Source organism: Acaromyces ingoldii (assembly GCF_003144295.1).
Source record: "Acaromyces ingoldii strain MCA 4198 unplaced genomic scaffold FA10scaffold_1, whole genome shotgun sequence".
Classification (NCBI taxonomy): Eukaryota; Fungi; Basidiomycota; class Exobasidiomycetes; order Exobasidiales; family Cryptobasidiaceae; genus Acaromyces; species Acaromyces ingoldii.
Window position 1 is genome coordinate 1,155,671 of NW_020290247.1, and position 13,153 is coordinate 1,168,823.

Genomic DNA, 13,153 nt, shown 5'->3' on the forward strand with positions numbered 1-13,153 from the left:
AGGCCTAAAAAGAGGGAGATATATAGGAAATGTGGAAAGGAGAAGGATGGTGCTTTGCTTGCCAGCCAGAGTTGGGAAAAGAATTGGGGTCGTGGTCGGTCGGTTGGTGCTGCTACAGTACTGCTATGGGCCCTTTGCTTCAGGTCGTTTGATCGTCGATGTCGGAGAGAGAAGGAGAAGAGGCAGAAAAGCAAGGGCGTGAGAATCTTTGTGCTTTCGGGACAAAAAAGTAAAGGAGATCGAGGTTTGACGACGGGATTAGCGAGTTCTCTGTTCTTTTGTCTTGGTGTGTGTTGAGCGGCCGGGGGAATATTGTTGGTTGGAATCTTGCAGTGAGAGAGAGAGGAAGAGTGAAATGAGAGAGGAAAGAGACGAGGGCACGATCCTAGGAAGAGGACGGAGGGAATTGGAGCTGAGCCAATGAGCGCAGAACCTCGTCAGTTGTTGACGGCTCGGGTCCATGGCTTGGCGTGGGGGCCATCCTGGAGATGCTAGGGGCCGTCATGTGACCACCAGCGACCGGGCTTGGTCCAAAGTGTGTCGCGTTGCCGGCATTGGGGCCAAGGGAGGAGCCAGCAAAGACTTGCGAGGAGGGCATAGGGCTCGATCCGATGGCGCCATATGGGCGTTGCATCGTCGGCATGGATGGCGGCACGGGAGATCCTCCAGCTCCGTGCATGCCGTTAGGCAGTGGAGTGCCGCCTCCAGACCGACCGAGAGCGACGGCTTGCTGAGCCGCCTGCTGAGCTGCCAGTGCGCCGATGTCAAGGCTCTGTGCCCGGTGAGCAAACGACCTCGGCTTGCGAAGCGCCTTGATGCGCTCGTCTGCCTCTAGGGCATCGTTGCCATTCCGGTTGTAGAAGAGCTTGAGATCATCCGAGAGGTGAGTATTGTGCTGCGGAAAGGCGATTCCAGAAGCAGAGGAATGATGATGGGGGTGGTGCGATGGCTGAGGAGGTGGCACGTATCGGGGCATGCCCCACACATCACCCCCTCCAAGGCTCGAGGCACTTGACATGGTGTCTTGGTACGGCGAAGGATAGAGCGACGATGGGATGAGAGGGGAATTCGTAGTCGAAGCACTTCCAGGCGCCATAGGCGGCATGACGGTGTAGTTGTTGGCAGCGCCGCCCTGTGACGGAGAATCGAAGAGGGCCTTAATGTCGGGCGTGGATGTGGCTGCTCGGAGTCGCGACCTCTCTTGAGCCTGCTGATAGCGTGCAGCATCGGTTTGAAACGAGTCTGTGGATTCGGCTGCCGTTGAAATGAGCTTCGTAGCAAAGTGGGGAAAGCTCGAGGCAAACGAGTCGGAGCGAGCTCGTGCCGGCGAGTCGTAAACCTCCACGTTTCTGCTCAGAAGGAAGTCCTCGAGAGCATCCTTGGAGGCCGGCAGAAAGTCTGCGTTGCTCCTGTTGAGCCGCAATTTGAAGACAGCCTCGCCCGTCTGAGTCTTGTTGGCGACAGGAACGATGTTAATGTTCAGATCTCGCTTGACCCGCTCCGTCAGAGCGACGAAATCGTGCGAGGCAATAACTCTCGCCAACTCTGACGAATTTGGCGTTCTGAGCTCCGCCTCGAAAGGAACGTGGTCCAGAAGCATCTGAGCCGCAATGTGGATTTGCGATTCAGACCCGAAGATGGAGACGAGATCGTTTGCCAGCTCTGGAGGTGGGAAACGAATGGTGCAACCCAATTTCTCCTCGATGTCTGTGCTCGTACAGTCAGCTCTTGCCCTTGTCAATGGTAGGCATTCTCACACTCACCATGGATGAAGATGCCCTTCTCGCCAAGAAGAGTCCGGTGATATCGTCGCGCAATAGGCACCGTCTCGGTGACATAGTCTTTGTCTTTGGGGCTGACGAGCTCCATCACGGCCTGCTTGAGATTGTCAAGATTCATCGCATTTTTCGCCGGCGTCCTGGCGATGACGTTGTCCTCAGCATCTAAAAAGGGGTACGTCTCCAAGTCGAGGTCCTGCTTCGAGTAGAACTTGACGTAGATGCCGTATTTCTTCATCGTGCGCTGGATGTTCTTGCCCCCAACGCCGATGATCCGCTTGTGATAGCTCTCTGGGACGTGGAAAGAGACCTCGGCGGGCAATTCCTCCTGAAGAAGGCTCAGACCCTGGAGTGCGCCTGCTCTGTCGTTGCTCGAGACATCGATCAGGAAATTGTAATCGTTGAATGTTTCAAACTTGATACGGACGCCCTGCTTCATGATTTTGTTGATCTTGCCGTTCTTCTTGCCGCTGATAAACTCGCGGTGCTCATTGGCCAGCTCAATTTGGAAGCGGACCTCAAAATTGAAGGGCTTGACCACATCGAGGTCAAGGATAAGCGTGACGGCATGTCGAACCTCGCCCTCGAGACCATGGATCTCGAAGCAATTGCTCTTGAACACGACCTCAGCTCCTGAAGTGTTGCTGACGTGCTTGAGGATAGGCGTGATCTGAGGCGCGCTGAGCGAAGTAGGTGTCTGGAAGGCGTCGAACGAGAAAGGGAGAAGCCAGAGAGAGGCAATGTAGAATTGGCACGCAAGTTGCATCATCGAACGAATCGAGCGCTCAATGTTGACCCGGTTGTCGCCGTAGACGGAGACGACGCTTGTCTGAGACCCGAGTAGGGGAAGCTTGATGAATGTGGCGTTGTCCACCATGATAGTCCTCAGCTCCTCGAGACGCTCGCCGAGCATCCAATCGATCTTGCGGGGCAGGATGGCAACATCGCGCGAGATGATCGACTTGCTCTTGTGGAGTGAGACCTGAAAGAGCATGTCGCGAGCCCTCTGGACACCAAAGTATTCGCCCGCAATGTAGACAGTGTTCTGCCTCGACGCGATTGACGGGCTAGGCGAGGACGACAGCACGCCCGAGAAGGGTGTAGGGAGGTAGATGTTGGTGGCCGTCTCTTCCTGGATTCTTTGAATCACACAACGCTTGCGCCCGCCGATAATGTTGTGAAGCTTGTAGTCGATCTCTGACGCTTCCACCTGTAGCCCGCTCAGCTCGTCGAGCATGACCATGACGCGTATCCTGGCCTGTTCTGCACCTTCGAAGGGGCCAGCAATGGTCACTTGAACATTTCGCTCCGTCTCCAAGCCATAGCCCAGATCCGCACCCCGCTTTTCGAGGCCCTGCACAGAAATAGCTGTGCGAGAGGCTACGGCAATCTCGTCGAGCTTGCGTCGCACGTCTGAGTTGAGATGCTCGGAAGGTCCGCTAGATGGAGAACCAGGAAGGACCTCGAGAATATCATTTCGCGGCACCTTGAGCTTCGACCGTGCCTTGAATGGGTGATCCCGCAGAATCGCCCCACGAGCAGCCATGACTTGTTGGTAACCGCCCGAAAGGTGAAAGTTGTACTGGGGCACGGCTGCCTTTTTGCTTGACGCAGGCGGTCGCGGTGCCGACGTCTGCGGTGCCAAAGAGGCTGAGACGTGGTTCAGGCTGTTGAGCGAAGTGGTGCTGCCACCTCCCAGTGGGAATAGGTGAGGTGCTACGCCGAACGCATTTGAACCGTTGTCATGGCCGAAGCCTTGGGCGTAGTGATTGTACGGGTACTGTGACGGAAAGGGAAGTACGCCCGTGGCTGATGCGGCGTTGAAATTTGGCTGTCTTGGAAAAGGGTCGCTACTGAGCGAGGTAGAGCTGCCATTTGGATGAAAGGTCGAGTGCTCCTGACGGGGAACAGCGGTGAAAGAGACGATGCACTGATGATTGTTCATCGCCTCAGTGGTGAGCTTGTGCATGCTGTCATTGAGGTCGACGCTGGGTTTGCGCGCCTGGTGAGGCTGAGACTGTTGATGCTGCTGCTGCTGGCCGAAAAAGGTGGAAAATGAGCCAGAAGCGCTGTGCGTCGTGCTCCGAGGCTCCGAGGGTGTTTGAATGCTACCTCCGGCGGCTTTTGAACTGCCGCTCCCCAGAGGCGGCACCGTCGAAGGAGAGGTACTGTCGGCAGAGACGGACGCAGCCGAGGAGAAATCGATCGATGAATTCGTACCAACAGTAGATCTGCTGTCCCGATTCTTGGCAGAGGCAGCGGCCACCTCAGCGCCAATGGCATTGGTTCCGGCGTCTGACCGAGCCTCCTTTTCCAGCACTGCGTCCTCAGCCTTGTCCTGAGGAGCGTTTTTGGACGCTGCTGTCGACGAAGCGCCTCCTGCCTCCTCTTCGCCCTCGGTATCACACTCTCTCTCTGCGTTCGGACCAACGGCCTCTGCGATGCGCTCACTTGTTCTCTTGCTTCCTCCGAAGGCAGCGGGCATGAATGCCTTGACGCTGGGTGGTAGCCTTGAGCGCATCGAGCCCATACGCCCGGTGCTTGGTGTGTCCTGTGGGCGCGGACGGGCTGTCTCGGTCCTCGACAGGTCATTTCCTGCAAGGTACCCCTGAGCAGCTTCTGCTGCACTGCTTCCACTGCCAATGTTCAGGCCAAAGCCAGCGCCGGTCCCGCCCCCTCCGGTTGCTGCCGGCATGGTGGGGGGTGATGATACCTCATCTTCGGCATATGCCACGGCGCCCGTAGCGCGAGGGATGGTGAAGGACGTCGAGTAGACGTCCATAGCGTGCTTGACAGCCCGATCAATGAGCCCCTTGCCTCGATCTAGGGTGTGAAGGCCACAAGAGGCTTACTTGTGAGCGCTACACTGCCTCGGGCTTCCTTTGTCGTCGACCTCTCGCTTGGATGCTGAAAATCGAGGGCAGAGGGCCGCTATAACATTTGCTCCACTCTATGCCGTCGTCCTGCAATCTAGTCCAGTAGCGGAGACGAGGCGCGACACAGGGTCTGCAGTTGGTAACTGACGTCTCGCTATCTAAGCGAGGAGAGGTTGGTCCTGAACGCCGCTGACGAAAAGTGCGTGACCAGAAGGGGCTCCGTATCGCGCTGACTTGCTCCCTGGTTTGCTTCGGCTCTATGCGTGCCCTTTTTTCCCTAAGAACCCTCTCCCCTGAACCAGCGGGCTTTGAAAGGCTTTAAACGGGGGGAACGAGCAAGTCGAAGAAAGATGAAAAGAAGAGCGCGAAGAGGGCAGAAAGTCGAAGAAAGGGGATGTTGCGAAAGAGAAAGAAGAAAGGAGCTGGAGGAGAAGCAAAGTCAAGGCGGTGAAGCCCTCCAGTCAGTCACGCAGTTTGTGGTCTCTCGGCAGCCGGGACCGATGGACGCGCAGCGGCCTTTTTTTTTTTTTTTTTTTATTTCTCTCGCTGCCCTTTTTTTCCTCCCCTTCCCTCTTCTTCCTTTTTTTTTGCTGCTTTCGGCCGGGCGACTCGCACCCCCTACTCTCCCCTAGGCAGCGATACACGTGGAGTGCACAAAAGCTTGCTTGTCCGGCCCACGGCCGTGGATTTAGCATGAGAGCTTGTAATATAATAATGACACTTCCGGTCAAGAATTCCCGCCAGAGCGCAGCTGGCTGCCATCACTGTGATGGAGAACGTCCGATCTCACACCAACACCCTGCCTTCTGCCTTCCACGTGCTGCAAAAGCTGTCGCAAGAGAGCAAGAGCATTTATTTGGTGTAACAATGGGTAGTTTAACTGTGGGCGTAGTGTAGAGTAATGATTCGGACTCCTTTAAACTGCTTGCTTTGGCCAGCTTGAACTCTTTTGTCTCTAGCGCAATCTGCTACTACTGCTACGCTACTTTACCATTATTAACCAGGATTTGGCATGTGTGCGATTTCCCGTGCTGGAGAAGGAGGGATAGCAAGAGCCAAGAAACGTTAATTTACGGCTGAAACCAAAAAAGGCACCTGCATTTCAAGGCAAGCACCACGCACGACAAGCATCAACCATCAATCACCACAATCACGACGGCCAAGAGCGGCTCGCGCATTGGCTTCTGACTACCTTCCGCTGCTATTCGACTGGATCGAACTTGGTGGAGAGTCGGCCACGGCGACGTCGACATCGACGGCGACGGGCTTCCTAGGCGCGGCCAAGGCATTCTCGAGCAACGAAGAGAGAAAGAGAAAAAAAGAAGGAAAAAGGCGGCGGGCGCACTCGAGGATTTCACAGAAGAAGGAGGGGAGGGGAGACTCGCTCTTTCTCATCCATCCTGCCTGCACACATCACGGTGAGCAACCCACGTCAGACACTGCCGGTCCACGTCGGCAGGCCACACCCACACTCGTTCGACAGTCACGGCCACAGGCTTCACATGGCAACCCGAGCCTTCGTTAGCATACCTAAGGCGCACAACTAGATTCGAGACACTTTCAGCTTTCAACCCAGAAGCAAGCATGGCGGCCGTCGCTTCCCCCAGCTCGCCGTTGCTCAATAATCGAACGGCTTTCAATGGAGCCCAGTCGCTCGAGCCTCATGCAGGCAGAGGCTTCCCTGCTTCCTCGTCGCCAAACGGCGATCTCCCGAGGAGCGTGACGCCTGGATCGGACATCGGCCATAGCGGCGAAGGCGCAGCATCATTCCAGGGGGCACCCGACGATGAGTTCCCAGAGCCCATCTGTGGCGGCTGCAAAAAGCTCATCGACGAGGATTCGGCAGATGCTGGCGTGATCCATTTTGCGTAAGTGTTTACCCCTCCCTTCCTTCCCATTAGGAGCTGCAGAGTGGTGCGAGGCAGGCCAATGCTTACTGATACTTTGTCCAATCACAGCACTCAGCTCTGGCACGTCGACTGCTTCCGGTGCGCAAAGTGCAAAAGCCTCGTCACGACAGACCGCGACGACATCCTGCTCCTTTCCGATGGCCATCCGATATGCGCCCAGTGCAACTACTCGTGTCAGATCTGCGGCTTGCCCATCATGGAGGAAGCCATCATGACTGGCGACGAGTCCTATCATGCCTCGTGCTTCACCTGCCGCTCCTGCCGCGAGCCCATCGAGGAGCTCGTGTTTGCGAAGACGAGCCAGGGCATCTACTGCATGAAGTGCCACAACCAAAGGGTGGCCAGAAGCAGAAGACATGCTGAAGGGAGGAGAGCCAAGGGCCAAGGAGGCGGTAAGGTGAGTGCATGTACCCTTGATCCATGTCGATCTCAATCTCAAACTCAAGCTGACTCTCTGCTCCCAATGCAGTCGCGAAAGACGAGCGAGACTGCTTCGGCACCACAGTCTTCCACCCTCGATGGAGCCATGCCATCGAGCGACACCGGCCTCAGCAAGGCTCCCCCGCCGAAATCGGCATCACCGGATCGAAATGCTGTGCAGCAGTCATCAAGTGCGCCTGGCACACCACAGCTCGAGCAACAACAACAACAGCAGCAGCAGCAGCAACCTCAACAGCATTCAGCTAGCGATCAAGGATCCTCGTCGCTCAGCCCTTTCTTGAACCCTAGTGCGAGAGCGGCAGCAGCAACATCGCGACCTGGTTCGGCAGGGCATGCAACCGGCAAGCGGCCGCTTGCTGCTCCTGCTCCTTCCTCACTACGCGAGCTGCGTAGCGGCGGCTCTAGGCGGCCATCGACGGCAGACTCGGGCACAGATCGGCTCGCATCTGACCACATAAAAGCATCCTCCTCCTTGTTGTCGCAGACCGCCAAGCGATCCGTCGACCTGCCGCCGCTGGCCCCCAGTGGGACTGCCCCGGCCGAACTCGGCTACAACACCTCGCCCCTCTTGGCTGGCTTTGAGGGAGCGCGGAACGAACGGCAAGAGATGGAACGCAAGCGAGACCTAGCCGAAGCCAGCGACGCCTTGTCAGGCCGTACACGAGGTCACTCTACCTCGACGCCCAATAAGGCTCTTCACGGTCTTGGCATCGCCGACGATGTTGCTCCTGCCGAAGGGCCGTCGGGTACAGCAACCGCAGCAGCCGCAACTGCAGATCGTGGAGGAAGCATCGAAGAGCCAGACTCAACTCGCGATGCTATTGGCGCAAATGTCCAAGTGAAGCGAGTCTCTCGCCTCAGTGTCCACAGCGACAAGAAGCGGTCCTCCAAGACGATGAGCTTTTATGACCCGGACATTGTTCGTCTCATGGATTCTTTCAATACCTTTGAGTCCTCCGAGGAGCTTAACCTGCAGATGCCGGCGAAGGCGGCAGATGCCATTGACTCGCCTCTGCTGCCCCTGCAGGCAGTTGACGAGAGCGGGGAGGGCGACACAGGTCCCTTTGAATCCGAGCAGAAGCAACCGCCGCCGCCGCCGCATCAGGACCAGGACGAAGGCGAGGAGGATGAGGGCCAAGGGACCACGTCATCGCTCAACAAGCTTACGGCGCGGATGCGACAGTCCATGAAGCAGGCTCGTGATGGCCACGTCAGCATGGATACCTCATTTGTCGAGACAATCCTAAGCGATCTCGAGACGACACGACAGCGGATGAAGGTTCTCCAGCGCAAGTACGACAAGATCCGCCGGGCCAGCCAACAGGCCGCTCATAGCTTCTCTTCGGCGCGCGAAGAGTACGAGACAGAAGTGCAGGCACGCTACGAGGCCGAAATGGAGATGCTCACGCTCAAGAAGCGTCTGGCCGAGCAAGCCACCAAGTTGGCCGAGCTGACGACGGAGAAAAGGCAGCGAGAGAGCATGCAGCGCAAGAGCCACAGTGTCAAGGAGAATCTTGAGGACATGACGCGGGAGATGGCCAAGCTGACAATGGAGAGGGACCTGACGGTGGCAGAGGTTGCTGAGCTCGTCGCTATGCAGGATGGGAAGTCACTGCAGGAAGAGGCCACAGCGGCACCCGCAAAGGACTCTCGCAACAACATCCAGCGCAATCTCACCCTGCGTCTAGAGGGCGTCAAGGAACGCTACCGAAAAGAGATCGATCAACTCGTCTCGGAACGTGATGACCTTCTCAGTGAGATTGAGGAGCTCAGGCAGTCGCGCGACGTCTTCAACGAAGAGGCGCAGACGCTCAATGCCCGCAACGAAGAGCTCAACGGTATTCTGGCCCATTTGCTCCGCCGAGTCGAGACTGCCCAAGCACAGTCGAGACCCTCGCCTACGCAGCAGAATCGTCAGCAACCGTCACAGTCATCGCTCCAGCAACAAGCAGTGCACAATCAGAACAAGGCGGGCACCGGCGGCTTCGGGTTTGGCTTTGGCAAGCAGAGCAAGCATCCAGGTCATGCGCCTTCGCTCACTTCGATGATGACTGACTCCTCGACGTTGGTTGGCGACGTCAATGGCCATGCTTCCAATGCGGCCGCTGATCTCGCCGTGCAAAGGGCCGCGCCTGTGCCTGTGACCAAGGTCGAGACGGGACCTAAGAAGTTCAAATGGATGAAGGCCCCCAAGCTCGGCGACACGGCGAGAAGCGCTGGCCAAAATGTCGCTTCGGCTTTGTCGACTGTTGGTGCTTCGCCCCCCGTGCCGCCCAAGCCCAACGAGAAGTCTGTTGGAACGACGATGCAGCAGCAGCAGCAGCAACAGCAGTTGCAACATCAACAGCAACAGCAGCAACAGCAGCAACAACAGCTCCAACAACAGCATTTGCAAGCGCAGCAGCCACAGCAGCAGCAGCAAGGTGGGTCGCAGGCCAACGGGGCAGGGACCAATGGGACGAGTGGCGGTCGAAGCGACGCAGGAGAGATCGTGGTTCGGGAACACTCTTTCTACCCTCTCAACATCATCCGACCGGTTCGGTGTCTGGCCTGCCAGAAAAACATGTGGGGCCAGTCAGAGTATCGATGCAGCTCGTGCGGCCAAGCGTGCCACCACCGATGCCTGCAAAGCCTATCGATTTCGTGCATGCAGCCCTACTCCAAGACCGACGAGCATGTGGAGCCAGCTGGCCCGTCAATGTTTGGAAAAGCGTTGTCGGAGCAGGCAAAGCAAGAAGGCCGCGATGTGCCCCTCGTTGTGGAAAAGTGTGTCCAGGCCGTCGAGGCCATGGGCATGGACTACGAGGGCATCTATCGCAAGTCAGGCGGCTCGTCGCAGATGCGCGTCATCACCCAGCTCTTTGACCGCGGGCAGCCATTCGACCTCGAGGACATGGATCGCTTCAACGACATCTCTGCCATTACGTCGGTGCTCAAGAACTACTTTAGAGAGCTGCCCGAGCCGCTTCTCACCTTTGGGCTCTACGATCGATTCATCGAGGTGTCAGAGAACAAGGGCATGGACGAGACAACAAAGGAGTCGACGATGCGCGACATTGTCGCCGCGCTGCCGCACGAGCACCGAAAGACGCTTCATTACCTGGTCGCGCACCTCTCGCGAGTGCAGCTCCGCATGGCCGAGAACCGCATGAATGCACGCAACCTCGGCGTCGTCTTTGGCCGTGAGTACACTTCCCTCTCTGTGACCAGGCACAGTGGAGGTGATTATGCTGACCCTCGTTCGCTTCCAGCTACCTTGATCAGATCAAGCGATCCGAACCAAGACTTTAGCCACATGGGTGGGAAAGCGATGACGATAGAATGTGAGTGGGCTTTGTATCCGCAACAAGCAAACAACAGTTGCTGATAAAAGGACATGCAGTCATGATCGAACATCCGCAAATCTTCGAATGAAGACTTGCTCTTCTCAATTTTCCCTCCCTCTCTTTTTTGTCCCCTTTTTCTTTTGCATCATCGTACTGGTCTCTTTTATTCCTTTCTTTTTCGTTCTCATGCCCCCCTTCATCTTCCACCGAGACTTTCTTGTTCCTCTAAAGCCACAAACGTATACCTTGACTAAATTGAATTGGCCGGATGTCTTTCTCTATGTCCCTTTAGATTACTTCGGAATCGTGATCCTTGTCTGTCAAAGGGTGGGGCAGGGTCCAGAAGTCGTGATGCTTTGCTACCGTCGAATTCAATGACAGACGGCCCAAAGTGTCAGTCAAGGACGACGACGACGGGGCGGCAGGTTGTACGCTGACGAGTCGCTGGAGCGCCAGATCATTGAGTGCATCGTTGTTGGGCGACGGAAGAGTGGGCACGTCGATCTTTTCAATGTGCCGTGCTTGATGAAAGAGACGCATCTCAGTCGGCCGCCCTTTCGTCTTCAGAAATGGACTTAGAGCCACTTACCGAAACGGGTGGTGCATGAGCTCTCCTCGGCGTTACGGTCGTATCGCGAGAGATCGTTGCTGAGGAGCGATAATTTACCAATCTGTGCAGGTGTCCAGTTCGTCTGGAGGAGAGCCTCGTAGAGGCTCTGTGTGCAGTGAGGCATATAGACGAGCGTTGGAATGTCCTTCGAGATGGGATATGCCCCCCTCTTTCGTCGTCATTTCAGCAATTAAGGCGAACAAAAGGCAGATGAATGATAGGAGAGCTCACCTCGTTGCTGGACAAGCTCTTGATGCCGAAGTGAGCGAGGAGCTCTTTGTCTTCAGCATCCCAAATTGGGTCGTATGCTTGCATCAGCGCCCCCTGTCCTGTAATCGCAAGAAAGCGGTCGACAATTAGGAGCAAGAAGGCTAGCTGTAGCTGCGCTGGTCGAGAATCCTTGACGCTTCCGAGACCGAGACAGAGTACCTCGGTGGGCGAAGACGGGCCCTCTGCAGTGTGGAAGGAGTCGCTGGAAGATGCGTCATCGTCGTCCGTCTTGACCCCTTGCTCTGTGCCTGGAAAAGCTTTTTGCAAAAACGCTGTGGATAATTGTCAGAGATGAGATGCTCCTTCCTTGTCCCAGCTGTCGTTCGTGCCTCAGACACACCTCGGATTGATTTGCCCACTCGGGTCGCCTCGTCGCTCAGCCATTGCTTCTTCGACTCGACAATCTCGATCCGACGCTCAAGCAGCTCCGCCTTTGTCAGCTCGACGGCTCCACTCCGAGGCTGTCTCCTCTTCTTTTGCTTCCTCTGCGGGTTCGAGAGCTTGGTGTAGACGAATCTTTCACCTTGCCCCGCATCTTGCATCGTCGACCCATCACCATCAGAAGAAGATGAGCCCGGGCCCAGCAAAAATTTAGAGCTCGGCCAGTCGGCAGCTTTCACACGTGACTGGAAGGGGAAAAGGCGCCGAGCTGTTAATTTGAACGGCACCACCGCCCTGGCTCTGCGTCGGGGCATTTCTCCTAGACATAGAGGGCAAAGAATGCACCGAGATTGGGACCTGAGTGAAATCGGATCAGGACTGATATGAACAGTGATTGCTGCCACCAGCCATCCTCACACGACTTCCACCTTCGACTCCAGTGGCCGTCAACAGAGTTCTGTACGCCTAGCTGTCTGCGCCCGCATCGCACATCGCCCCGTTCATTCACGCCGCTCCGCCACAATTTGAACGCCGCGTCCGCGACGGTGGAGCCCCTCGTTGGCCCCTTCCTGTCTTTCCCTTCAACCAACTCTTCGCTTCTCATAGCAAGACGCCCTCTCAGAATTTAGCACAAGGTCCCTCACACCAGCAGCATTAGCGAAATGTCTATGAGCATGTCTGGTATGGACATGGACAGCACGGACATGTCGTCCGGAAGCTGCTCGATGTCGATGTTGTGAGTCCTCAAGCGTCCTTCACACCCTTGACTACGCGCACTGACCCATGATCAAACAGGGGCAACTGGGAGACGATTGGATCCTGCTTCTTGACGTCTTCTTGGCATATCTCGACGGCTGCACAATTTGCCGGCACTTGCATTGGTGTCTTCTTGATTGTCGTCGTCATTGAGAGCGTGCGGCGGTGGGGGCGCGAGTGGGATCGATACATCGTCAGGAAAGCCCTCGAAGATCATCAACGAATGTCCAACCTCAACAGAGCTGGGAACCGGGCGGGAAAGAGGATGCAGACCACGAAGGCATGCTGTCGGAGCGACGATGCTGCTTCGGTGACATCGGCTTCGAGCAGCGAGAAGGTGGCCGACCAAGAGGAAGGCATTGCACAGCTCAATAGCACAGACGCACAGTCCAAAGGCGCATCAGCGTCTTCTGCGTCGTTGCCACCTGCGCCCAGAGGAGCAAACACAATATCGAAGCTCGAGCGGGCCTTCTTTGGCCTGCCTGCGAGGAGCGCTGGCGGCAGGGCCTTGAGGGCCGACCGACCAGTCCCCATGTTCCGGCCCTCAGTCCTCCAACAGGCCATCCGCAGCCTGGTCTATGCGATCCAGTTTACAGGCGCAGTGAGTCTCTATTGCCCCTTCTCCGCACATTCGTTGTGTTGTGTGTACTGACTCGAACGCTGCAGTACATCGTCATGCTAATCGCCATGTCGTACAACGGCTACATTCTCATCAGCATTGTCCTCGGTGGCCTCGTCGGCCACTTCTTCAGCACCTGGGACACGCTTTCATTCGCCCTCGATGACTCTGCCGACGACTTGCATC

The 13,153-nt window shown here is 56.5% G+C and overlaps 4 protein-coding genes across 4 annotated transcripts; 2 read left to right on the top strand and 2 right to left on the bottom strand.

Moving 5' to 3' along the window:
* Positions 1-293: 293 nt before the first annotated feature.
* Positions 294-4,782, bottom strand: FA10DRAFT_13081 (hypothetical protein). The gene is made up of 2 exons (XM_025517977.1): positions 1,764-4,782; positions 294-1,707 (listed from the first exon to the last, which is right to left on the bottom strand). The coding sequence occupies exons 1-2, from the start codon at positions 4,558-4,560 to the stop codon at positions 386-388; spliced, it is 4,119 nt and encodes a 1,372-aa protein (XP_025380258.1). The 5' UTR covers positions 4,561-4,782; the 3' UTR covers positions 294-385.
* A 503-nt stretch (positions 4,783-5,285) lies between these two features.
* On the top strand, positions 5,286-5,661 carry FA10DRAFT_263768 (hypothetical protein). The gene has a single exon (XM_025520362.1). The coding sequence runs from the start codon at positions 5,369-5,371 to the stop codon at positions 5,549-5,551; it is 183 nt and encodes a 60-aa protein (XP_025380259.1). The 5' UTR covers positions 5,286-5,368; the 3' UTR covers positions 5,552-5,661.
* A 4,730-nt stretch (positions 5,662-10,391) lies between these two features.
* FA10DRAFT_298496 (hypothetical protein) lies at positions 10,392-11,768 on the bottom strand. Its single transcript, XM_025524606.1, has 4 exons — positions 11,552-11,768; positions 11,173-11,483; positions 10,921-11,110; positions 10,392-10,852 (listed from the first exon to the last, which is right to left on the bottom strand). Exons 1-4 carry the CDS (start codon positions 11,751-11,753, stop codon positions 10,620-10,622), a joined length of 936 nt encoding a protein of 311 aa, XP_025380260.1. The 5' UTR covers positions 11,754-11,768; the 3' UTR covers positions 10,392-10,619.
* Positions 11,769-12,260: 492 nt separating this feature from the next.
* FA10DRAFT_223303 (Ctr copper transporter) lies at positions 12,261-13,131 on the top strand (the record flags this gene model as incomplete). Its single annotated transcript, XM_025518577.1, has 4 exons — positions 12,261-12,328; positions 12,388-12,635; positions 12,876-12,949; positions 13,015-13,131. Coding segments are annotated over 4 exons (507 nt in total), but the record flags the coding sequence as incomplete, so codon positions are not given.
* Positions 13,132-13,153: the final 22 nt, after the last annotated feature.

What these genes read in the sequence shown, in the direction of transcription:
- FA10DRAFT_13081 (XM_025517977.1), bottom strand. Translation starts at nt 4,560, where the DNA reads ATGGACGTCTACTCGACGTCCTTCACCATCCCTCGCGCTACGGGCGCC. An exon ending in GAAGGGCATCTTCATCCATG is followed by an intron (nt 1,708 to 1,763) that starts GTGAGTGTGAGA and finishes GTACGAGCACAG; the next exon opens with ACATCGAGGAGAAATTGGGT.
- FA10DRAFT_263768 (XM_025520362.1), top strand. Translation starts at nt 5,369, where the DNA reads ATGACACTTCCGGTCAAGAATTCCCGCCAGAGCGCAGCTGGCTGCCAT.
- FA10DRAFT_298496 (XM_025524606.1), bottom strand. Translation starts at nt 11,753, where the DNA reads ATGCAAGATGCGGGGCAAGGTGAAAGATTCGTCTACACCAAGCTCTCG. An exon ending in AGTGGGCAAATCAATCCGAG is followed by an intron (nt 11,484 to 11,551) that starts GTGTGTCTGAGG and finishes AATTATCCACAG; the next exon opens with CGTTTTTGCAAAAAGCTTTT. An exon ending in CTCATGCACCACCCGTTTCG is followed by an intron (nt 10,853 to 10,920) that starts GTAAGTGGCTCT and finishes TCTTTCATCAAG; the next exon opens with CACGGCACATTGAAAAGATC.